A 27,471-nucleotide genomic window follows, 5' to 3' on the forward strand; every position below is an offset into this window, starting at 1 on the left:
ACCTAGTCGCTATCCTATGAAATTCAGATTATACAGCTTTATACAGATTATATTTCTTTAGCTGGAATTATGTAAAAAAAAATTAAGTTCTCATAGTAATGCATTATTCGTAAAGCTCTTATTTTAATATACTACGAACAAGGTAGAAGAACACCACATCACGTGTAACCTAACAGGGTTCGCTGAGTTTCAACGCAAAATTTCAAGTCTATAGGTAATTTAATTATTGACAAACGGAGCGACAGACCATGTAGAACATCTAAGAACAAAGTATACAGAAAAGAAACGTTTACATCCCACGGTAATCAAACGAGATTTTGTCAGCTTACTAAGTGACAGGCTTCAACGAAGCTCAGCAAAATTTCACGGTTGGACATGAACAGTCACAGAATTCATTCTTGTCTATGTTGAATTTAAATTTAATACAACACTGTTTATAGTGCAGTTAAGTATACAGGTTAAATCTTTCTCGAAATATCTCGTAACATATATTCACATATGTTACAATTATGATATAAAACATATTCACATAAAATGGGTTTTATATCATTGTTTAAATAATGAAAGTCCATCCACCAAGTTACCATAAAATAATGTTGTATGTATTGGGATAGTTAGGCTTCGCTGAGGTTGCATGAAAAACTTCAAATCTATATCTCTTTTCAATTCTCTAGAGGTTATACGTGCAGATAGACAGACATAAAACTGAACATAAATTGGCCCAAATGTATGTGTATAAAAATTCTAGGTCTGGAAATGAACCACAGAAATACATAATCTTGTATATGTAGAAATAAAATTTAGTACAAAAATTATGTTCCACAAAGAAAACTTTCTCGGGATATCTTGCCACATGATACATTCATACTTTTGCTAATTGTGTTAAGTTTGGTAGAAGTATTGAAATAATAATTCTTCTGGCAAGCTAGGTAGGGGTCTTTAAAATAAGGGTGCGCTGAAATCAAAAGATGCTACCGAATTTTAACATTGACTTTCCTGTCTATTATTTTTGACTCTATGAATAAAAACGTCATATATTCAAATATCATATAATTGTATTCAGTTTTGTTTACATGTTAATTTGTTCTGCTATTTTCTCGTTACCATCATGGTTATCCACAAGAAGAAAGTAAATACATTCACTAAAGCTCAGCTAATACCCATGGGGTGACATGTACAAAACACGAACTTAGTGTTCCTCATATTTAAAGGAAGTTGCATGCAACACTTTCAAGCCTATAATCAATATATCGTACGGGCAGAATGGCAGTAGATAGGTATACAGACAGACATAAATGAAATATTCCAGGCCCACGAGTGATAGCCTTCGCTAAATCTCAGCCAATTAAATTTTAACAACGTTTGCTTGGTTAGTAACTGTGACATGCACACTTTGTTAATATAGTTGGGTCAGATGTCACATATATGTTTTTTTGTTACTTCAAACAGTGTAGATTCTTCGAAGAGTCGAGGCATGCCCATCTGGACACTACCTAAGTCAATATTTCGTTTCGTTAAGTTCTCTAAACCACGACTTATCAGATCGGTACTTGGTAAATAGCTATCACTTACGATCAGTAAGCGTATTCCAAATCCAATGAAATACGAAGCGATGGCTACCCGACCGACGCGTATGCTAGTGGAAAATAATGACCATATTTTGTAGCATTCACAATCATCGCCGAGAACACGTCAAGAATGATTAACCAAACCAAACCCACCCTACTTTATGTTACCAAATACAAAACTAGGATAAATATAGGGAATACGAAATCTAATAAATTGTCTTGTTGAACAGAGTATAATGTGTGAGTATAAAATTAGAAAGGAAATCATTCTAAAGGTCAAGTGGGGTAGAATGTAAATTTGAAATTAAATTGCATAAAAGAGCTTTAGTAGGTGCTTGAAAAACATTTTACGGTCTAGTGTTGATGCGATCAAGTGAATCCATTTAAAACGAGAGAGGTATTACAACACAAACTTTTCTGTGATAGACTGCCTGGATCCTGAAGGAAGAATAAACCAAGAAAATCAAGTTTACAGGCTAATATGACTAGTTAAAAATCAAATTCCAATGTTCCCTCATCTCATTTACAAGAGGGACGATCATGTCCAGCCACATAATCCAATACCTCTTTAATATTTTGCTCATATAGTTTTCGGACTAACCTCAACATTTTATTTAAGAGTCAATTGAAAATATGCGCACTTTGGCTCATAAAGATAACTATAACAACTGGAAACAAACTCCAGCAGACCGATGATCCCCTAAATGTCTACTCAACAGAAGTGAATGGCTATTTGAGTTGAGAAGACGTGTGCAAGATAGAGCGTTTCTTAAAAGGAAGGTAATATCTGAGGAACACTCTGAGGAATTTGAGAAACAGGGAAATTTAATAGTACACTACTGACGTAAATGCAAGAAGTTCTAAAACTTTGAAACTGTGCTGCCTTAGTAGTTTCTAATTTCAAACCCAACTCTTATTTTCGAAAAACTATGTGACTGACCTATGCATTAGTATGTACAATTGAAATTAAAATATCAAAAATTTAAAATTTAATCATTTTTAGATACTATTTCTATACTATTATTATAGCTCGCCTTTAAATGCCATCACAAATGTTCAAATACAAGTGTATGTATATTGATCAAGCGTGGTTTAGCAAAAAGTGGTTTTAGCTTACTTATATTCACTTATCTAGAAATAAAGTTTTAGAAGGAAAGCTTCGTTTGAATTGCTAATACTATTCAAGATCAGCCAGTACTGTAATTTCATTGTTCGCACTGAAACAGAACTCACTTTGAATGTGTAGTTTTATTTTAATATCTATATTTTCTCCTAATGTTTGTAGTGTTTAATCCAGTAACCTTATCACTATTATTTTGAGGCTGAATATTTAAATTTTGAAAAATTAAAATTTCTAATCATCTTAGTAACTCTACGGTTTCACTGTCTTACCGTTACGGTTTTAGATGTTCACAAAGATACTATGCTTAGTTAACGTAACACCCTAGGAGAGGAAACAGTGAGAATGATATAGATTTCTTTGACTTAAAAAGGTACTATTTTTTAGGAATGCCCTTTATTTTTTTAACTGTATTTTACTATTTCAACATGAGCTGTCTTTGTGTGGATACCGAAGCACCAAAAGTCACAATCGGCCATCTTATGGTAAATTGAATATTTGAATTGATGTAACTCGATACATTGTTACTTGAAATTATTTGTGTCGTTACGGATTTTTTGGCAAATTTCAGTAATTTTCGTACCTTTCGTGAATTAACATTTTTCCTCTATTAATATTCACATTATACTCTCTACAAAAGTTGACATAAACAAAAACAAAATAGTTTTTTCTGAGCCATTAATTAAAGCACTGATTCTTGATAACTTTCTTAGCTTGCTAACTTTTCAACACAGGATGGCCACTCATCATCTGAGAAGTAATTCCACCAGACCACCTGAATGTCAAATACACTACTTCGCCTGAGTTTCAACTGATCACTTGAGAATTAATTACACCTTATCAAATATGTGTCAACAAAACGTTACCACCTGGGGACCAATTTAGACGTGACTATTTGAGTGTCAATTATACATTGTCACCTAAGTATCAATTTATCCAGGTCAATGAATATCAATTAGATGTGGCCACATGAGATTCAGTTATACCTGAACACCTGAGTATCAACTGCATCTGACCTAAATGGCAAAAATGCCTAACCACGAGAGTGTCAATTACACCTAACCACTTAAGTGTAAATCCGGCAGATAACCTGCCCTGATTGTCAGTTATACTTGGTCACTGGAGAGTCAATTACACATAATATTAGATTATACGTCTTCATCAAACGTATTTTACGCCTTAGGTTTGTCTCTTCCTGCTATTTCCACCACGGGTCCTTTTATGGTAGTCGTTACCTAGGATCGATATTGGTCAACTATCCTCTCCTTCATTTCGATGGTGTTGCCTCCTACCGGTTCACCTTCTCACATGTGACACTGCCGCCAAGTATATAGAGAGGGCAGATTGGTGCACTTTAGCTTCAGCACGTACCCCTCACTGTAATATCTCAGAGGGCAATTACAGATCATTGAGTATCTTCTCGAAATCATCCTCTACTTAATCAACTGTAAATGTAATTAAAGCAACAACATTATATGAAACGTGAATTCTTAGTCAATGATAATTAGTAAAAATAAACTGATAAATTAATTATATTAGGTAAAACTTTTTTTAATGGAAAAATTTTTAAAAATGGTTTTAATTTATTATGCCTCATGAGATATATGTTCTAATCAGTTTTTCAAATTATTCCAATGTCGAATAAAAAAATATTTGTTAACAAACATGTCTTTTGTTGTGGTCCGTGAATTATTTATATATAGCTCAAATATATACTATCCCGGTTTTTCCATTGCAAGGTTAGTATACGTCCATGAAAAGAAAACAATTAAAGTTAATTACAAATCAATACGCTCTATTAAGCCTGTTATATATCAAGCTAGAGGGAGGAAATAATATTGATCTTTGAAAATAGCAACGTACAGACACAATACACTGTACTAGTCTGCGGACCGTACATTACTTGTGACATATAAACCGCCGAGACTGTCTGCGTGGCTCGGATAATTGCAGACGACCTGTTTCTGATTCCTCAGCACGACTCGATACCGCATCCTGTTCCGCATTTCCCATTCCTGGACTGGCTCAGCCTCTCCAGTCCAACATAGTTACCAAATGGCGAGAGCTACTACATCCTGGTAACTGTACCTCATATTGTATCGTAGATTCCTTGAACCATTAACTGATGTAATGATATTTTAGAAATGGAATACAGTGTTCTAATCTTTGGTTCATCTTAATTGAATATTTGTAAAGAAAACAAATCCTCTCAATTTTTCACTAATGCCATTTATTATTAAAGTATTAATGTATTCAACACACAAATCTCTAAACAAGCATGACGTGCAGTAGCACAAAATAAAGATAACATATTATAGATACAATAATGAAATTTGTTGCAAAAATTGACACAACGAAATACATTAAAAATCAGATGCAATTTTAAGAAATGTTAAGTATGTATTCAGTATGACAATATTAGTTAAAAATTTACATTAGTCACATATTCTAGCCAAATCCAATATATTACATTTCATTTGAAAAGAAATGGCAATAAGTGAATATATCTTACAAATGCATTGGACACAGCAAAAGATATTATATACCATTAATACAATTTTTCCATAATATAATACTCACTTCTAGTTGTAGCCCAAATAGTTGCCTGGTTCGGTCTCGGTCTCTTGGCGGTGGCTGTTCAGCCATACTCTGTAACAATACAATCTTATGAGAGGCAACTTATGACACAAGTACTAGTTTGAATGAACTTTGACGGTGGACTAAATTACTGGTAATATTAAGGAAGACATGTTATGATGAAAAACATTTGCATGTTAGGATTTTTTCATTATTTATTACTAAACAAATAAAGCTGGTGAAACTGCGCAGCTTGAGTTTGGGAACATGTTTGTTACTATTTATAGTTATCTTCAGCTACTATCTGTTAAATGACAGTGTAGTAATGACTCAGTCCAATAACTTGTATCTGTTACCACAACTTATTCGTATTTGAAATTTGCAACTATCCGATCGGAAAAGTATTTTGGAATTTGAAAGCTAAGGTTAAATGGAAGAATTATTTGTTATTCTGCATTCGTATGAATGCTGTATGGATTGTAAACAAAGTAGAAAGGACGGGACATTGTGATCAGTTTTTAAAACTAGATTTTTATTAGTAATTTTGAGTAATAATGTCTAAAAGATACGTATATTTACTTAATAAGGAATATTATCTTACAATAGCGTAGACTTTTTATATTTGTTTCGTTTCTCGTCAATATTGTTCAGGGCAAATGCTTTCCAAGACCGATAACATTTAGTTTTCAAAAGTCGTAGAAAGAACAGATTTGCAGTTGAGTAGATGAATCGGACACTGGATTCACTCAACACAATGTAAGAGTGTTGTGTTCTACAAGGTGTAATACTAGCACCTTTCCGGGTCAATTTCATTTCCTATAATTGAACAATAAGCTAAAATTATATCAGTAACATAATGGTTACCATTAAAAACGTTACAAATATTCATTTGGTATACATATGTCTAGAATACGCAAACTTGACTTAGTTCCACTCATACATCTTAGATGCAATATGCTCGTCTAACATGTGTGTCCGTTTATGTACATTTAAAACGTCGGTTTTTAAATGAATGCATTTAAATATCTTTAAAACAAGTTATAAACTTCAATACATACACCTGGAATACAACAGATGTAGTGACATTGAGCTTTTAGTGGATAAATATAACATGCAACTAAAAATCATTGAACGATGTGAAAAGGCCCGAAGTTATATATATATATATATATATATATATATATATATATATATATATAATATATTTTCTTTCTTCATTTGAAAAAATCTAAAAAAAAATATGTAGAATTTTATTATAAACACGTAATTCTGATTAAGTTTAAATATAAGTACATATTAGTTTGCCTTAAAAAGTAAGAAACCATAACATTTTACCTTTATCATTTATGTAGGTTATTTTAATTATTCTTTCTATTTTTTTGTAATTTATGAGTGTCAACCCAAAATAATACCAGACTCTAACGATGCAATAGCTTAACCTTTTTATTATTTTTTTATATATGAACTATTCTTAAATGGAATTCAATATTGACATGAACATAAATTGCTGTTTGAATTGTATAGTTCATATATCATGCCAACAATAATTTATCTTGATATGATTAATGTAATTTGATTCCAAATCTCTTTAAGCGTACTAAACGGTTCTCGCATATTTAAACCTTGGACATATTATGCGTTCCAACTTACTGTACTGGTATAAATATAAGAGGAATATTTCACTATAAAATGCATTTTCACAAAATATTGCTAAAGATAAAATACAAAAATTAGGCTTTAATTTAGTATAGTTACCCTCTTAACTTATATGAGTTTGGAGAAAATTTAAATTCACTGGATGGTAGAAGAAAAATAAACAAAAACTATCTCGTGAAAATATTGTACAGTCTATTAATTTATTGAAATAGCACAAAGGTGTATACAAGAAATACTTTTTCACTTCATGCTCTTTAAAATACTAGAGTAAAATCTGTATATCTGTAATATGAACACATTGTTCAACCCCTTTCCAAATATGAAGATTCGCCAGAATTATGTTCACAGCGGCAGACACCTGCAGAATCAAATTGGGGATGCTCCAAATGACTCTCTATGGAGTTGCAGTGAAAGTGTTTCAGAGTTTGTGTTAAAATGTGATTAGTGAGACTGCAGAGTTCCACCGATTTTCTTTTCTACCAACATACTTATAACATGATTCTGTATGGTCTTAAACCATTCATAAACAAACTATTCATAAAACCATTTATCAGAGAAAACTTATCACAATAACCCACATGTATGGCTTTTAGAAATTAAATATTTCCCAACCTTGTCCAGAATTATTAATACCCACTTGCCAATCATTAACGGCAAGTTAATGTGTTGTCAGTTAACGACAACGGTTAGTGTTGTCAAAGAACTGGAAAAAAGATACAGTGCAAATTGACATCTTCCAACAACACCACATACTATGATTCTGAAAATGTTGTCTTCAATACTATTACAAAAAACCATCCTCTTTCTGTTCCACCAATTAATTGAATATGAATATTGAGATAGCTTCCATTCATTCAAGCGTCGTATTTTTCAAGTCGAATTATATAAATCAAAATTACGACCGCCCTTAACAACCCTCTTTGAGACGGGTTTGTTATTTAAGAATTGGATTGATGCTTTTAGGGTTATAAAACGACGTAATAAATTTTATTTTGATCTCTTTTAAGTTGCAAACTCACATTGTGTAAAAAAATTATTATATAAAATTAGCATACACTATACATATAAACGTTAGTTTGGTGATAGTTTATATACCAAAAAAGTTATAAATAATGCATATAGGCTATATATTTTGGAAACTCAACATTAGTCACAATCGAAATAAGTAGCATTTTTTCTATAGTACAAGTGACGCAAAGGACATAAAGGCCAACAAACCACTGGCGGATGTTGCATCATCAATCCTTTGAAACGATTGACATCAAATTTGCTAATGAAGTTGTACAATGAGCCAAGCCTTGTAATGGCTTAATCATGAGGTGAAAGCCAAGGTTAGTTACAAAACGGTGGTTAAGGCGAACAAACAAGCGATCATAAAAAGTCAAATTGACAATATCTGAGCTATAATAAGTAAAATATTTCCAAATTTATGAGTTTAATTTGTAATAACTAACTTGTTTGATTACAAACTGATTTAAAACAAATACACGCTTGAAACGTTATGATGACATTTAGTTAATTGAGATCGATAATAAGGAACACAATATTATGTTCATACACATAAATAAAATGATGTATAACATTATATTAAATGGTGTCCTAGTATTCCTTATATACGGACATTCACGGGACACTTACATAGAATTTCAATAAGCATTGAATCACAAAAAGTACTTGTCGCGGCGGAGCATATTCAATGCTTATTGAAATTAAATTAGGCTATTGCCACTTGTACTTACATATACTTATATATATATATATATATATATATATATATATATATATATATATATATATATATATATATATTTCTTGTGTGCGTGTGTATGTTAATGAACTCCTCCTAAACGGGTGGACCGATTTTAATGAAACTTTTTGTGTGTCTTCAGTTGGATCCGAGAATGGTTTAGATTCATAATTCGGTCCAATTTTAATAGTTTATTTAATTAATTTTTTAATACTAAATTGTTGTTGATGGTGGAGTGTTTTACATTGGATCCGCCAGACTGCGCCATGAACGACACGTAATACAAAGTGAACTGATACTTAACAGCTGTGAATATTTTCAGCTGAAGTTCATCAAAGAGGCAGAAACATTTGTTCACAATTAAAATTTAGAAATTTCATATTTTAAATTTGTAAAGTGCTTGATCAGTAGTGTAATACAGATTGCAAAGATGAAGTTTCACCAATTGTTCTACGTAAACATTATAATATTACAACAGAGCCATAATGTTTTTCTATTTTAATTCCAGGTTTTCCCGACATTTGTGCTGCTATCAAATTTGTGTGTTGTTTTGTAACATTCTGTAATTATTGTGTGAGTGGTAATTGACAATTGTTATAATACATTAATAGAGATTGAAGATGTTTAAAGTGCATAAAAAACTATAGTTATTTATTAAAGTTATTGAACTCATTTTGCACATTTATTGAAGTGAATAAGTACATTGGTCGCATACGTCAAATAACCTAAGTAGCATACAAACCAAAAGGTTGTGTTTCTATGTGTGAATATTGTTAACAGTTTAGATAATCAAGTTTTTAAACTAATTGGATTTAAAATAATTTGTTGTAATTTACATTTTTTTAATCTGCAGTCAGAATTGGTCACATAAGTTCAAATTAAGTAGCATACAAATCACATGTGTGAATAACTACTTATTGTTAATAGTGTAGGAATTAGTTTTAAATTAAATTCTGTTGGCCAGTTCCGACATTATACTGTAATTTTAAATTACTAATTTTATAACAAGTATATTTTTTTAATTTACAACTTAATTTATCGTAATGCTATTGAATGTACAATATTTTTTGTTAATCCTTCAGGAGTGTACATAAACAAATTAGATGGTTTTCCGATAGGGCTGAAGTATAATAAGTGGCCTCCATCACAATCGAATTATTGATATTTCTGAATAGCCTATCCAAACTCCTATCCGAATTGGATTATAGTTATTTAAAGGCTGAAGTATAATAAGCAGCCACCATCACAATCGAATTATTGATATTTCTGAATAGCCTATCCAAACTACTGAATTTCATTATAGTTATTTATTAGGTCAAATTTAATTAAATTTTTAATTATAAATTGTTGTTGATGTTGGAGTGTTTTATATTGGATCCGACAGACTGCGCTACGACACGTAATACAAAGTGAACTGATACTTAACAGCTGTGAATATTATCAGCTGAAGTTCACCAAAGAGGCAGAAACATTTGTTTACATTTAGATTACGTTATTATAAAGTGCTTGATCAGTAGTCTAATGCAGATTGCAAAGTTAAATTTTCACCAATTGTTCTATGTAAACATTATAATATTACAACACAGCCATACGTTTAATCAATTATAGTCTTGAAAGCATAGAGTAAGCATAAACATATAAAAATAACACAACTTCTTATTTCAATATATTCTGTACTTACTTTGGAGGATAGAGATTATCCAGACATAAAATTGGAAGTTTTAGCTTTTAAGTGAAATTATTAGTAAATTATTAAGTGTTGATCTTGGAAGAATGCGCTACAATCGCAGTTTCAAATGTTTTTCTATTTTAATTCCAGGTTTTCCCGACAGTTTGAGCTGCTATCAATGTGTGTGTGTTGTTTTGTAAGGTTCATGTTTCAAAAGTAAATACGGCAAATAACATTAAAATATAATAGAATGAAGTTATACAAAAGTGTACTACGTGGCCGCGTTATAAGTTTATAAAGGCCAGCCAACAGGCAAAAAGAAGAAAATAAAAAATAAAACATTGTGTAATTAATGTGTGAGTGCTAAAATTGTAATAGTACCAATAATTTGATTGTGATGGTGGCCACTTATTGTACTTCAGACCTATAGGGAATACTTATTTAGTATATTAGATATATATATATATATATATACTTCAGCCTTTAAATAGCTATAATCTAATTCGGATCGTCATTTTAATAGTTTAGATAGGCTATTCAGAAATATCAATAATTCGATTGAGATGGTGGCCGCTTATTATACTTCAGCCTTTAAATAACTATAATCTAATTCGGATCGTCATTTTAATAGTTTAGATAGGCTATTCAGAAATATCAATAATTCGATTGTGATGGTGGCCACTTATTGTACTTCAGACCTATAGGGAATACTTCTTTAGTATTTTAGATACCGTAGTCTATGTTGTTATACATTTTTATCTAGAAGTTACTTAATTAAAATTACATATTCAATAAGTTACTCATATTCATTGTGTACTATTATACAGAATTTTATTTTTACAGAAAAATGCCACGTCTTCGTGGAAGAGGACGAATAGTTATTCAATCATGTGATTTATATGCTACTTAATTTGAACTTATGTGACCAAACTGTTAACATTAGTTATTCACACATAGAAACACAACCTTTTGATCTGTATGCTACTTAGGTTATGCGACCAATATACTCACTTCGTTCAATAAATTTTCAAAATTAGTTCAATAACTTCAATGAATGACTATAGTTTTTTATGTACTTCAAACATCTTCAATCTCTATTAATGTAATATTACATTTAGCACTCACACAATAATTACACAATGTTACAAAACAACACACATATTTCATAGCAGCACAAACTGTCAGGAAAACCTGGAATTAAAATAGAAAACATTTGAAACTGTGATCGTAGCGCATTCTGCTGGATTCAATGTAAAACATTCCGAGATGGTCCACCCATTTAGGAGGAGTTCAGCTCCATACACACGCACACAAGAAATATAAATATAAAGATAATGAAATTCGGTAGTTTAGATAGGCTAATTAGAAATATCAATAATTTGATTGCGATGTTGGCCGCTTATTATAATTCATCCTTTAAATAACTATAATCTAATTCAGTTCGTCATTTTAGTAGTTTAGATAGGCTATTCAAAAATATATATAATTCGATTGTGATGGTGGCCACTTATTATACTTCAGCCTTTACATAACTATAATCTAATTCGGATAGTAGTTATATAGGCTATTCAGAAATATCAATAATTCGATTGTGATGGAGAGTACTTATTATACTTCAGCCCTATCGGAAAATCATCTAATTTGTTTGTGTATACTCCTGAAGGATTAACAAAAAATATTGTACATTCAATGGCATTACGATAAATTAAGTTGTAAATTGAAAAAATATACCTGTTATAAAATAGTTTTTTGCAACTTTTTTACCTTCAGATTAAGTAAGTTTTCATTTAAAACATCCTCTACATTTCACATCACTCATGTTATACTCACACACTATCGGTTGGTCGAAGTGTGATTAAAATGTACATGTGATGAAGTTAGATATTGTAATAACTTGTTAATAGACATTTTTATCAAAACAGCCCAGATTGTTACAGATTAATCAAAGTTATAAATTTTCGAATTAAAGACTTGTGTACAGGACGTCTGTCGGGTCTGGTAGTATATATATATATACTCTGAGACAGTTATTGATAGAAAAGTCATTGAGACATGAAATTTAATACTTCGGTTTCTCTTGTGCCAGGATTAACTCTGTTGACTTTGGAATGTTAGTGTAAAAGTCTGTTCATCCATCCATCTGCCCATCTGTGTAGATAACTGTGGTATACAGACGGACAAACTCCCTTTGACCTTTTGATCCCAAAATCAGTAGGGTTCTTCCTATGACCAAGAGAAACCTATGTATCAAGCAATCATTTCATATTGGTCTAGCATCAGACTTTTTAATTTGTAAAACCTTCATCTAAATTAAAAGAAATCAAATTTTATAGCATTTTCAAAAACACAGGCAAAATTTAAAATTAATACTTGTATTTTTATTGATGATGAAGAAATCATTTATCAAGTCCAAGTAAAAAAGACACATGGAAAGAGCATGTTCTACGCAAAACTTCTAGCGGATTATATGCATTGAAGCTTATGGTCAAGCAATGTAACACCAACACACTAAAAACAACTTTTTATGATTTAGAGCGCATTCCCACATTTCTTACGATTATGGAGCAACATCGAAGAAAAAATAGATAGGATATTGTTTCAGCTAAAATGCATTAGCAATAGTTTTAAATAAAATAGAAGAGAATCATTAAGACAATTTGTTTAAAATCTGAAATTTTAACGGTTTATATTTTATATATTTATGAATTTATTAAAGTATGTGCATGGAAATAATACAAACCTTTTGGATGGCAGAAAACACCAATACAACACAGTAGCTCATAGAATTATTGAGTATCACAGAATAGAGCTCTTCAAGAAAAAAACTATACTTTTAAGAGTCAAACAGTTTTTGACTGTTTGCTTGAACTACTTAAACTTGAAACAAGTACTGCAATATTTGTAATATTACTAATATTACTTAAAGTCATATTAAAGAGATAATATTTGTTCAAATCATCATTTTATTCTTTGAACACATTTTTTAGTAAGGGATAGGTAGATAAAGTGTTGAATATATGGGCTAGTTAGTAGTATCCTTTTAATGGTTTTACTTGTCTTTGACTCTTGTCATTGTACATCTTATGAACATATATTAAATATATAATTATTTGATTTGATTATTTGAAGGTTTCTATCGAGTTATCGCATAGACGCACGGTCAATGCCACATTTAAGGTTGTGCCCGTAATTCTTAACATTAGAGTACCGTATTCAGAGATTATCTCAGGTGATTGAGTATATACACAGTTACGTATGTAAATGCAAGCGAAATAATTAATTAAAGGGTTAATAAAACAAACAATTACAGTATTATGAGGTAAGTTGCTTTTTGAACTAATGATTTCTGATCTATAGCAAATTTGATAAATTTACCGGAAAAAGAGGAATATACAAAGTTCACCGCACCTTTTCAGGTGATTACCTCAACAAACAAGCGACTTGCGCTCCAGTAATCACGACAGTTGGCGGGTTGTGTCACTGCCAGCGCAGAAGCCGCGCCACGCCGCGAGAACTCGCCACAACGACTGTAACAGTTAACGGGTGACGAAAACCGCGGGTTTAACCTGCGGAATACAACACCAAACAGCTGCTCAGTTATCGGTCAATGATCTGACCCAGTTATCAAAGGCAGGAAAGGCCGAATCGACCGCGGCATTGAATGGACTCAGGACCCCACCGTATCTGGAGAAGGGAACTAGACGCCCACTTTCACTATGTGTGGTCGACTGTACTCCTAGACCTGTGCCGACAACACGTTTCTCTGCAGCGACTTGTTATTATAGTAGCCAGGGCCACATATACATATTGTACTAAGTGCGATTTACATAATTACGTATTTAAAAACTATTGTTTTCTGCCATTAGAATGAATTTATATTCTTATATAAAATAAATTGTAAAAATACATTATTCAAGTCATTACTCCACCTCAAAAAGGTTGATAAATACACAAAAAACAGTGTAAAGCTGATGGAATGGAGTTTATTTCTGCTAAACGTTACAAGCAACAGTAAATATAAATACTAGATAAATCACATTGTGATTACAACAGTACTTGATTCTTTTCAACATATACGTATTGAATTACAGAATAATAGCTATTATAATATAAATGAAACTAACTAAAGACTGTGTTTTTAAATGCCCTGTTCTGTAGACCCTTACTTCACGCATTTATGTAAAAGTTTATAAAAAAAAACCCATAGCTTTGAGTTTTAGAATAGAATGGCTTTTCTTCGTGAGCTAATCCTTTCTACGTAAAAGGCTGGAAAGCTGCCCAATAATCCTACTTGTGACGCGTCTGCGAAAATGAGAGTTAAAGTGATAACGAGCGGAATGACTTCATACGACACTATCGCTTTCTTTTTGTGGTACCAACAAGTCATGAACTTAGAAACTGACATCATTGAATAATGCCACTGCGCATATGTATAATGCGCAATCTTTAAACACAGAATTCAGTACTAATTACTAGATTAATTTATAATTTTACTATAAAACGAAAACTAAAAATAGCATTATTTGGTCATATACCTTAACACGTTTGTATTACTCAATACAATACAAAAAAAAATATACAATGCTAACCCAGATTCAACCTTCATTAGATTTTATGATTCATTGTTTAAAATTATAAAAATATGTGGTACATTTCTGAAACCAGATCATATACTGATGATTATAGATTTTAAATGCACCTAATAAGAAACTGATAAACTGGTTCAACTGATACACTTCAGATGCCTACATATAAGATTTTGCCTCACATCTAAAGTCCATAAGTGAAAGGAGGCCATAGCTCGAGCCTCGAGGCGGCTAATGATTCCTTCAGTGCTGGGAGGAACCCCAATAAGGTAAACTGGCAATCCTGACGTCTACCATGCATCCATAATAATCGTACCATCTACATACACTGCAACCGTCGGTGTTGGAAGAGTAAATGGCCTTAAAGATCATCACAAGATTTATCACATATAACTCCGTTACGCTTATATAAAATACAAGAAAATGTATGAATCCACAAATTCTGGATTTATTTGTGAATTAAACCTTGTAATAATCAAATAGTAAATATTATCTAGGCCTACTTTAGAACATTTTGAAATCTACAAAAGTGCCAAAATTAATCATAATATATTATTAAATGACAAAGATTTTCTAACAAAAAATGTATTATTCGATAGACTTTTAAACTTTTAAAATATACATTGATCACACATAAAATTAAATACAACAAATTTAGCCACCAAGGTAGTGAAAAAACACATGAAAAATTGGTTTTAATTATTTATTTCATAACTTAACCTTAGTTAGTACCTGAAGATGAAATCACATATTTCGAAATGTACATTGTAACAAAAATAAAAGTTTACAAAAAAAAGTGTTAAAAGGTTTATTTATATGGTGATATACATATTTATAAAACACTTTTCAAGGCTACATCTCTAACAGAAAATAATTGTTTTGTAGCAATCAACTCGTAAATAAAACAATGTGAATACATTTTCTATTTATATAAGTAACAATTAACTTTAATATTCAACTATTTAATACCAATTCTTTTTTTCAGTCATAACTATTTATACTTTAATAATAATGATCGATTTAATGACAAGTACAATTTTTATTTATAAAAAACTAAAAATATTATAATATTTCTCTGTTAATAAAGTTTAAATTATATGAATATAGTTTTAATAGACGACAAAAGAACGGTGTTGCACTCACAGAGTATATATAGTGTAAACAGTGAATAATTACCTACATGAAAATGTATACGATAACCAAGAATTATCACTCCATGCACAAATGAATTATTCAGGGAGGTTCACGGTATAATGGTCTCAGTGAAGTCATTAGGCAAATTACATGGAGAATATTATTTAGCGTTTTGACAGTTATTTTTGCTCTGACTGTATTTCACGTATTGTGGTACTTATTACGTTTCATATAAGGTTACACAGTAAAATGTACGTAAAATTATATATTTTTATTTAGCTCACCAGCAATAAACTTTAAATTTTCTTTGGCAAAGTTCCCTATGCAATGAATTGAACAACCCTAACAACGCTATAATTAAAGCCCTTGTTCTCAGCTGTTGTGGTTTCCCTGGAACCTTGGGTGGCTCATTGCTATCAAGACAATTTTTATTACACTTACTGATAAGCACCTTATTTTCAATGTGCAGAACATTGACCCGTTATCACTGAAATTTAAGGGTGCCCACAACATCTTGTATGAGCCAAAGCTTTATTTGTATACCTTATTATAAATTCTATCGCTATAGTTAAGTGTTAGAAAATGATTTTTCTCTTTCAATTCCTATTGTCAGCTTGCTACCCCTCTTTGTGTGTATATATCGTCATGACCGTGTTATTACAAGATGAAGCAGAAATTTTGCATACAAACTCAAATTCAGTAACTGAAAAAAATAGAAAAAGGATTTTGCATAGGGTTTGGCTGACCGTTAGCAAATATTGTTTATAATTCATATGAGTTGCGATGATAGCAATGTAAAAATAGCAGAATACATTTATGAACAAACTGAGTACAATCATATGATATTTTAAAAATGTATTCAAGATAAGCAAAAAAATAGTAAAGTGAGAATAATAGATACGTTAAAATACTGTGACAATATTTGCTTTGTAGTGCTCTGAAACACTTTGCATGAAACTTTCCACATAGAGTGTTATGGTGGTGTATGATATACAGTGTGTCCTTATATACAAAGCCTACAGGATTTGAATATTTTGAGATATGATAATTTTGAGTTCTTCAAAATAGTTTTTTTAATTATAATATTTTTTAATTGCTTGAGTTTATTTTTAATATAAATACAATTATCTAAAAATTTTCTTATTATATAGTGTAATTGCACTTATTGAAGTCTTAGATTTTACTGATATTATTCCCTTGCCATTTTAAGGTTAAATAAGATAATAAAATATCTTTTTCTGCAATGTGTCTGGCTTATAAAGATCTATATCTTTAGATATATATTTTCATTTGAAAATGTATGGCTGTATCCCAAAGTTAGAATTCTCTGTTCTTAAAGATAATGAAAATAGTATTTTTGATGCTTAACTTTGGGGTAACCTGATTAGTTTACTGTTGATAACTCGATTTCTCAGATTTTATAACAGACACTTGCACATATAATCTTATCGTTCACAGCGTTTTTAGAATATATACGATGGAGCACAACAACTTAGTTCACTTCATAGTTAAATTTCTCTACGGAATTTATTCTAAATGAGCTTATATTCCACAGTCCCTTACCTTCAAATGTTTACGCCAACAACTATAGAAATACCGTACTCTTAAACTAACTTACAATCATAGATTACAAGAAGGTGAGGTAAGACTGTTACAAAACAAGCAATTACAGTAATAATCAGGGATACACTGAGAGGCTGCTTTTCATAATAATTGCAGACAGATTATTATGTATAGCAAGACTAGAAATATAACTAACTATCCGTAATTTTAGGTTAGAGCGAAGCCACATTGATATGTGTCATGGAGAAATTTATTACGATTTTTTAAATGTAATTATTATATTTATTAAACTCCTCTTGTTATACTATGTAGCCTCCACCTAATAACTTTTCATTGCTTGAAGTGTCTTACAAACTATCGTATGAGACACATCACTGCAACTTTGGCCGTATGGGCAGTTACCGCACCACCCCTTCCCACCTCACCATGCGGTGTTGCCACATTGTCTATCAGCTGATTCTCAGTATGAAGTGACTTGACGATGTCTCGGTAAGTTCCGGTTGTTTACATCAGTTTTTTCTGTAATGTTTGATTAATCTACGTTTTTATATTATTATTTTTGCTCACTTTCTACTTCATAGTCTGCACACGTTTTAACTTAAATCGGGAAGGTTAAATTTTAATTTTAATGGATTAAGGAAGATAGATGAGAAGTAAAGATGAGCACTACCGATCATTCGATACTTGAATTCAATCGATTCACTAGTTGTTCTGTTTCAGCTGGCAACACCACGACAAAATGCAGTCTTGCATTGATATGATTCGTACTACTGTATAGTAGAAATCTGTTCAATTCGTTTCATTGTCTATTTCTTAACAAAATTGTTACCATGCAGCATTATTTTAAATAAATTTATTATTACACATTTAAATGACTGCAATCTAAATTTATAAACTGATAATAAAACACTTACGTAAAACGAAAATAACTATTAATGATCGTTTCCCAAAATAAATGTTGGTATAATTACTGGAACGTCTTGTGACTACAAATCGGTGTCTAGGGAAGTTCAGAGTCTAAAAACGATCCAAGTAATTAAACTATCATTAACGGATATCTGAAACTTACTCACAACAACATTTCGAAGATTTTAGTAATTAAATAAACTTTCTGTAAAGATTTTCATCAAGTTCGCTTTGAAACTGACATATTTTCGACGTAATTTTATAAAATATGATTAAAAATAAACAGTTAAATAAAACAGTTTTGCTTATAAACCCCTAAAAATTGATATATATATATATATATATATATATATATATATATATATATATATATATATAATGGTAATAAAAGTTTTAAAATGTTATTAAATTGTGTGGTACGACTAACATCGGTGACTCAAATTACTGAAGTCGTCAGCACAATATATCACGCATTAGCAATATAATAGCATATCGTAACACGTCACGATCGACTGTTTAATACAAGAATTAATGGCGTTATAATATAAATAATTAACGCGAAATATATGTTCAATGTAGCTTGTTTCATTACTCATTTAGTAACTTCAAGGTTCACTGATTACTGCAAGGTTTCATTTATGAGTCTATTCAACGTTAAAACTTAAAAAGAAGTAAACAAGGAAATTACTTCCAAACATTATTATAGGCTAAATTTTAGCTTTTAATAAAGTGGGGAGGATTACGATTTTAACTAACAGCTAACACCGATTTTATTAAAACTATTATTGCAATAGTTGCAAGTTTATTGCAATAGGGAACTTACCTATTCCCAGTTTATTAACGCGTAATCAAATGTACCAGTATATTTAACGGAACATTCTTGGTATCGTAATAAATTTAGGGGTGTATAACCCCTAAAAAATACTAAGAAAACGCACAGAATTACATGGGATAAGTTTGCTTTGTTATTATGACATGGACACCTATGCATATACGTTATTTTAGGGAGATTTCATAGAAATCATGAATTTAATCAACATTTTCAATCAAGTAAAAACTATAATTCTACTCATTTACAAAATATACGCAAAAAGATAAATTGTAAGTAATTATTAATACACAAATTTTATTCTGTTATTTTGTTTTGATATCACTTAAGGTGTAAAGAAGTTTGGAAATAATGGTGATATATAAATTATTCTGGATTGTAGCGCAAAAACAAATTAGTGTTTTAGAATTCTCAGGCCAATTACAATAATGTTTGTTCCAACATGTTTTTGATATATTGAAATGAAATGAAATGAAATATGCCTTTATTCAAGAGGCGGAGTTAGGGCTATTCAGCCCTCTCTACCACTCAACCTCACATAACATACAGATATATATATGTATATAATATATATATATATATATATATATATACATATTTACATTTAATGACCTTAAAACTATAACAAATTTCATTTTAAATTTAAATTCAACCAAAATATATTATCTACTACTATATAATAATTAAAAATCAAATTTATCAGCTGAATATGTAGAAAATTTTCAAACAAAGATAAATTAAAACTTAAATTAACAATTTACTTTTTAAATAATTTCTTGTTATTGCTACATTCATTCTCTCAAACACACAGCCTGACCACAAGCACGCCACGAGCACCGCCATCCGTCACCTCTACAGACCGCCCAGCAACAAGTCCCTGACCCCCGCCCCAAAACGAGCCCGACCTTCTATAATACGGATATCATCAGGAAGAGAGTTCCAGAGGCGACATGCCTGAACAGTGAACGATCTACTGAAGAAGCTCGATTGATGAACAGGAATTGAGAGTAACGTGGATCCCCTTCTCGTAGGTCGCTCACTTATATCGGAAATAAATTTGAAATTTTCGGACAGGTAAACAGGTGACTTGTTTCTGATAACTGAATGTAGAGTTGAAAGAATGTGAAGTTGGCGAAGTTGTTGAAGTTTCAGAAGCGATAGCTGTTTGAAAAATGGAGTCACATGCTCATAAAGTCTGAGATTGAAAATAAATCTGATAGAATAGTTTTGAGCACGTTGAAGCCTGTCCGAAAGCTCAACAGTCATGTCACTGATCACAGCGTCACAGTAGTTGAAGTGTGGCAGTATGAGAGTTTTAACCAGCATAACCTTGACACTGAATGGTAGATATAAAGCAAAACGTTTTAAACTGTGAATGCCAGCAAATACTCTATTACACGTTATCGTAACCTGGTCATTCCACTTAAGACTTGAGCTCATAGTAAGACCAAGATTTTTTAATTTGTTTTGAAAATTTAGTACGTGGTTATTGAGTTCAAGTTTTGGTGCAACGTTAAAGTCCAAACGGTCGATCAATCTTGGGTTTCCCAATACCATTGCCTGCGTTTTGTCTTCATTTAATTTCAGCCCATGTTTATTTGCCCAACAAGCAATTGATTCAATGTCTTGATTGAGTAGAACCATAAATGTGCTCAATTCATCAGGCGAACAGTGTACGTAAATTTGTAAATCATCGGCATAAAGATGAAACTTAGAGTGCCTTATAATAGATGTGACGTCATTAATATAAATTGAGAACAATAGGGGTCCAAGAACAGAGCCCTGTGGAACACCCCGTGTTACGGCTTTCCATTCAGATATTTTTTCCCTTTCTTTGACACATTGCTGTCGCCCAGTAAGATACGATTTGACCCAGTTAACACACTCATCGGAGAAACCATACTTCTTCAATTTGATGAGGAGAAGGGGGTAATAAACACAGTCGAAGGCTTTGGAAAAGTCAAAAAGCAGTAAAATGGTGATTAGTCTCTCTTGTCCATTGCCAATCTGATATCATCGGTGATTTTAATTAGGGTTGTGGTGGTGCTGTGATTAGGCCTGAATCCAGACTGGTATTTAGATAAGATGTTATAGGTATTCAGATAAGATGAAATTTATATATATTGTATGGCTTCCAGATAGTTGATGTACAAAACTTTAACTGATACTCAACATGCGGGAATAATTGTGAACACCATAACTACCGTATTTCTTAACATTTTCAGACCAAACTTAGTAACTATATTGCCAAACCTAGATTGTATTTTTACATAGCCTTAAAAACACTTTGAGATGGCGACAGTTCACATTCCAGCAAAATTTGTAACTCTCATAATCCCACGCTAGATCGAAACCAATAAATTGTATACAGATAATGTGTAATTATTAACAATTTTATTACATTTGTTTCAATATATCTTAAAGTTTCAAGATGGTGGCTTATCAAAGCTTGGGAAATGAATGTACCAGCCCCTGGAGTTGGGTGGTAACAAACCCGAAAATAAGAGACCGTAGTGTTTACGTATCTTCTAGATTTAAACAAAGTTTTGACTTTGAGAGCGTTTGTGGCTTAACCGTTGTGTATACGGCAAAATATTACTAGACCGTGTTTATAGTAAATTTAAAACTTGGATGTGAGGAAAGTGTACACGCTATCACTGGTTTTCCCTGTTCTCTCGGTCAGCCATTGTTGCCAATGTTAATACTGTTTGTATCAAGGGGAAAGAATGTGTGTATCCTCCCATCCAATCTTCATGAGTTGTAAGATAATTACCTGAAATTCAAAAGGATAAGACCGCTCCCCTAAAGACAGTAAAAGGAGGAAACGGCGAGTAGAAAATGTACGAAATTTCGATATCAGGTCCCAATAAAAACCACTGAAGTTTAACACATGAACTTTGTACCATATGTGTAAGAGTAATAGATTCAGGGAGTTGCATGGTTTACTTACATAAGCGTTTTATTCTTTAACAAAAACTGTTACAGACAAATTTTTCTTATTTTGTATTTAATAAAAAATTTCAGTTTTCTTAAGTAATAAATTGATCATTAAGTAATTACCTATATATATTGAATTAATTTGGTACACTGATGACAAGTTGCCTACATTTCCTTTAGGTCTTCAAAAAAGTTGTCTTAAAAAGCTATATAAAAAAGGCTATATTTTCCCAGCCTTTCGATCGAAGCACATTAAACTACAGTATTAATCTAGCTACAGTAGCCCATGTGAGTAACCATGTGATCAGACGTAAGTGAAACGCTACCGGAACGCGACGAGACGATGTCCCTGAGAAGACCTTCCTCACTGAAGGAGCCGGTGCCTGTGAGAGCAATGCGCTATTCAATGCTAATGCCACCAGTCTGAGCATAATGGCCATATAATTGTATTGTTGACTAAACAAACGTTCCCTTGTCAGTAATGCCGCTGCGGACCTCTGCCAATTAAAGTGCTAATTTATGAGTTAATATTGTACTCTTTATACATCAAACGTGTTTCCTTATCACGGGAGATGGAAGTCTGCCATCGGCGGAAGTATGAGTAAACGTTACTTCATTACAGGCTGAATAACATTCTGAGAACGTAATGTAAAGTTGTGTAGTCACGACACGTGCTTACATATTGTGCTTCTTTATTGAATACATTTTCTAACAGCAACGGTTTTTACTCTTTGGCACTGACGTTTATAATGTTGACCTTTGTAACTAATATGGAGTAATGTTTGTTAGTTTTTGAAAACAAGATGCAATTTTGAAATTAATTTTCTTGTTCTTACTCATAAAAAAGAATTCTTCGTGCTTTTTTGTAAATGGTGTATAAAAGTAATTCAATATATATATATATATATATATATATATATATATATATATATATATATATATATATATTGAAACATATAAACGGTGTGAAGCTGATAATTTTAAAGTTCTTATACTAGAGATCTACAAAATATTTTAAAATGTGATGACGTAAATATGATTAACGTTGTCTCTTCTATTTAGTTTTATTCTTTATTTCTTTGGTAGAAAATACAATGGTGTTGCACAGAAGAATATCTCATATTGGCAACATCTGACTGACCTGGTTCAGTCTGGTTCATTGATCTGGGATACGTGCCATATTTCGAATATTGGATCAGATCTGGAAGACAAGTTAGAACAATTATAACTATGATTGATCTACTTATATCCGTATCATATGTTATTTTTATAAGCATGCCCTATTAAAAAAATGTTACTGTCCTTTCATAAATTTTATTTAATTAACAATCAAGTGAATTATGTTAACAAGGTTTTAAGTATTGAGAATATATTATCATTTAAAATGCAGAAATTATGTGGATTCTATCGAAAAATATTAGCCGTAACAATGTCGCCATGTCGCCTATTATGAATATCAACGATAATCCTCTAAGATGAAGGATAACACATAATGTTCTATATCATACTTATAGTGTTAAGCATGATACAACCTTACAAACGAGGGATATACACAGTGTACGGGAGGTGAAAAGGTCACAGGCCCACCAGTATGTTTACTCGGCTTCATGGGCAGCTCTAGAAAGATAACTCCGATAGCCGTGCGGTCTAAGGTTTCATACTTTGGGTCTGGTTAGAGGTAGTGCAGATTCCCTTTCTGCGTTTGACCGTATCACTTTTTAACAGTACCTATGATACAGTACAAGTATCGACTCTCTCTTTTATTCTGTTTGATAACATCCCCACACAGGCCAGTGGTCCATGAATACGAGCAGAATGAGGCTGAATAGGGGGGCGCACATTAAAAAAGTAATGAAACAATATACAAAATAAGAGTGGTTTTGTATCCTGCATTAAAATAAACATCAGTAACTAATCTGAGTAAGCCATGAATGGTTACCTTATGTATATAAAGTACTTGCTCCACCGGGACTCGATCCCGGATTTCTCATTTGCCGGGTGAATGTGCTACCATTACACCACAGAACCCTCGAGCAAGTACTTTTTGCGATTCAATGTTTATTGAAATTAAATAAGGCTATTGCCATTTATACAAATTGAATGTATATATATATATATATATATTTACAAATATTAGGCTTTCCAATTGTTTATTATTTTTATGAAAAGTATATTATGTCAGAATTACTTAGAATTTCGTGTTTCGTTTATTCTGAAGCTTTAATTATTAAAAAACGCGAAGCTTCGTTGATTCACTGATATAGTTTTCGCATATTTTAGTACATATTCTAGTTCGAGTAATACACATTCTAATCATTTTTCTTTGGACAAAATAGAATCAGCAGAACTAGCAGAAACAAAACGCCAACGACACTTCGATTAAAAATTTCAACGCTTAAGTTTATAATGTACTTGTAGCCTACCTTATTAAACATAGCCATATTCTCTGATATTAAATGATGGATTTTTATCTTTCAATTAAAAATATTCTTTGAACGAAGCAAAGCTATAAATTGTGATGTCAAATATACAGTATATGAAAATTAAATGTGTATACAAATTATTTACTGGATCTCATTCTAGCGGTCTGAAGTATAAGCTCTACTTAAGCACATGAATTATATTTTACACAACCATTCAAGTTATTACACTATATTTAATATCAACTGTTATTTAATGAAAATAATTTGATTCGGAAATGTTCCCTGATATACTGTATCATCCCTGATATATCAGAAATTATGGGCATGCAAATGACAGAAGGATTGCTCATGACGATGATGTTGCAATTACACTACGGGTAAGTTTAAAACAAGTTTGATATTTAATTGTAGTAATATCAGTGCTTCTAATTACGCACTGAGACTAATTAGTCACAATAGGACGTGTGAATAAAATGAAGTACTTTGTTACTTTCAAGCAATTACTCCATTTTAAGTGAACAATTCAACAAACAATCTATCTGCTATGCAATTGTTGAGGATTTCCCGAAATTGTAATTAGTGATAAAATAAATAGAAGAAAAACTTGCTGCTTCAACATCTTTGTGCATTGTTCGATAACAGTCTGATGGCCTCACGCTTCTTAATTGGTTATGAATGTGCGAGTTCCCAAATTGTATACTGATTGTTAATAATGTGTTATTGCAAATAAGTGAATAATAGTATAAATGAAAGCACTATTGACCTCTAATTATTTTCAAACAAGTAATAAAAATAAACATTCAGTACATTTCAAAAATAAACTACTTCTTTGAAAGCAAATTCGTACTAGGAAGTTGGAGTCCCGAAATTTGCGAAATTTAGATAAACCGAAAGATGCACTTTCCAATTTTTAATGCGTTTATCAAATATGTGTTATTTTAACGTAGATTGTAACTTTATATACATACGGTAATTATAATATTCATTGTATAATAACTTTAGTTTGTATTGGTTTTTCTATATTCAGTAACTGAGTATGTTGTTCGTAGGTAATTCTACTTCACAAATAGTGCAATTAAAGTTTGTTTATAGAAAACTACTATCCTATAAGTAGGTATATATAATTTCAGAGTTAAAGGCCAAGGGAATTAGCTGTCTTACTGAAATAAAAAACGAAAGTTAATTTAAATTATTCTGTCTGCGTGTGCAGATATAAAAGAGCAGAGAGCGAAATGAATTCTGAGGTTATCAGATGCATGTCTCTCCTTCCCCAGTGACGTAAGGCTTGCGTGGAGCTTGAGGGAGCGATTGACAGTGAGATAACTCGGTAGCCACAGCTAGTACAGCATCAGCAGTGGCAGCTGTAGTGTAGTGTGTTGTGTTTGCTGAGGCGGGCTTTACTTTAGTTTAAAACTTGAATTTATTTCAGAAAACATTGTGGTTTAATACTGGTATAATTCAGCCATTCGGTACCGGTATGGTATACTTCACATCTCTAAATCGGTTTTTAGGAAATTTGGTGTAAACAAGGGAATGAATTTTTCCTTAATTCATGTTAGATGTCCCAATTACATGTTTGTGCATAATAGGTAGGTAAACAACTGGGGAAATCTCAACAAGAAACACTATGCGTAAGATATCTATGATTACTACTCGTGGAAACAATGCCAGTTGTTTAGCGCCCTTGACATTAACAGAAACAAGCTACTGTAATCTGCCGTGTAAGTATCTGCCGGTATGATTAGATAGCTTCTCCTTGTTATATCAGCTGTCTGTCTAACTTCATAATATAAACACTATGTTATTACATAGTAAAATCAGTGAGCAGCAGGAAATGTAGGCAACAAGCGTGTAAGAAATTACCGAAATCGATCCGTAATGGACGAGTGTTCAGGTCTAGAGAACCCTGACCTTGACAAACACGACTGTACACAATGGCCAGTAGTAGACGAGGCATGGCAGCGGCACTAGGTGAGGGGGACAGAGGGCAGGTGGGACTGCAGGATATACATCCGGCGTCGACGGTGCGCAAACTCTCAGACAGCCACGCGTGTCGTCTGGTCTCAGGTGGGCTTCGCCTTTCCGACTGAAGCGATACGGCCAGGCAGATGCGGAACAAGGAAGAATGGTTCCCTTCCTAGTCCAAGGCTGGTGGTGCAATCCGTTTTTAGTAGTGTAATATGTACGATTTTTTAAAAGTCATACTCACTATGATCATACGTACGAAATAATAAAGCAAATTTTTGAATTATTCCACGATGAATTTTTATTTTGAGAAGTTTACATTAAGCATTTGAACCATATTAAAATCAGCTCACGGATAAACACGGTTGAGATATGTGTATGCAATTTTTGTAGTACACATAATGATTTGGTTATATCCCAAGTTAAATTCTATAGATATGTTCCACATTATTCATATTTTATTTTTAAACTTCTCATTCATATACGTACTGCAGAGGTTTAGCTTTATCTAAATGTTACATGTTATTGTACCACCAGCGCATGCAAATGATGGTAACAGAAACACAGATAAAATCAAAAGTCTGACAATTAATTGTATTTTTGATCAAGAAACGAGAAAATGTAATAATAAATTATCTTCTTTCAGACCTTGCAACAACAAGAACTCAATAATGTAGTGGATTATCTCGGACTCAATTAAAATTTAAAACTGAATTACGCAGTGCCTCTGAAAGGAGCGAAACTTTCGTTGCAAATCTTCTTATTTTAGTAATTACTCGTCACTCTACTTA

At 31.9% G+C, this 27,471-nt stretch overlaps 1 protein-coding gene across 2 annotated transcripts in view; it reads right to left on the bottom strand.

Annotated features, from left to right (window-relative positions):
- Positions 1–27,471, bottom strand: part of LOC124359155 (ras-GEF domain-containing family member 1B-like) — a 657,259-nt gene that overhangs the window by 553,701 nt on the left and 76,087 nt on the right. For both annotated transcript variants that reach the window (XM_046811659.1, XM_046811660.1), the window contains one exon: positions 5,269–5,337. In XM_046811659.1, the coding sequence (XP_046667615.1) occupies positions 5,269–5,334 (66 nt within the window). In that variant the 5' untranslated portion in view covers positions 5,335–5,337. The remainder of the gene's footprint in view (positions 1–5,268; positions 5,338–27,471) is intronic.

Source organism: Homalodisca vitripennis, chromosome 4 (assembly GCF_021130785.1).
Source record: "Homalodisca vitripennis isolate AUS2020 chromosome 4, UT_GWSS_2.1, whole genome shotgun sequence".
Lineage (NCBI taxonomy): Eukaryota > Metazoa > Arthropoda > Insecta > Hemiptera > Cicadellidae > Homalodisca > Homalodisca vitripennis.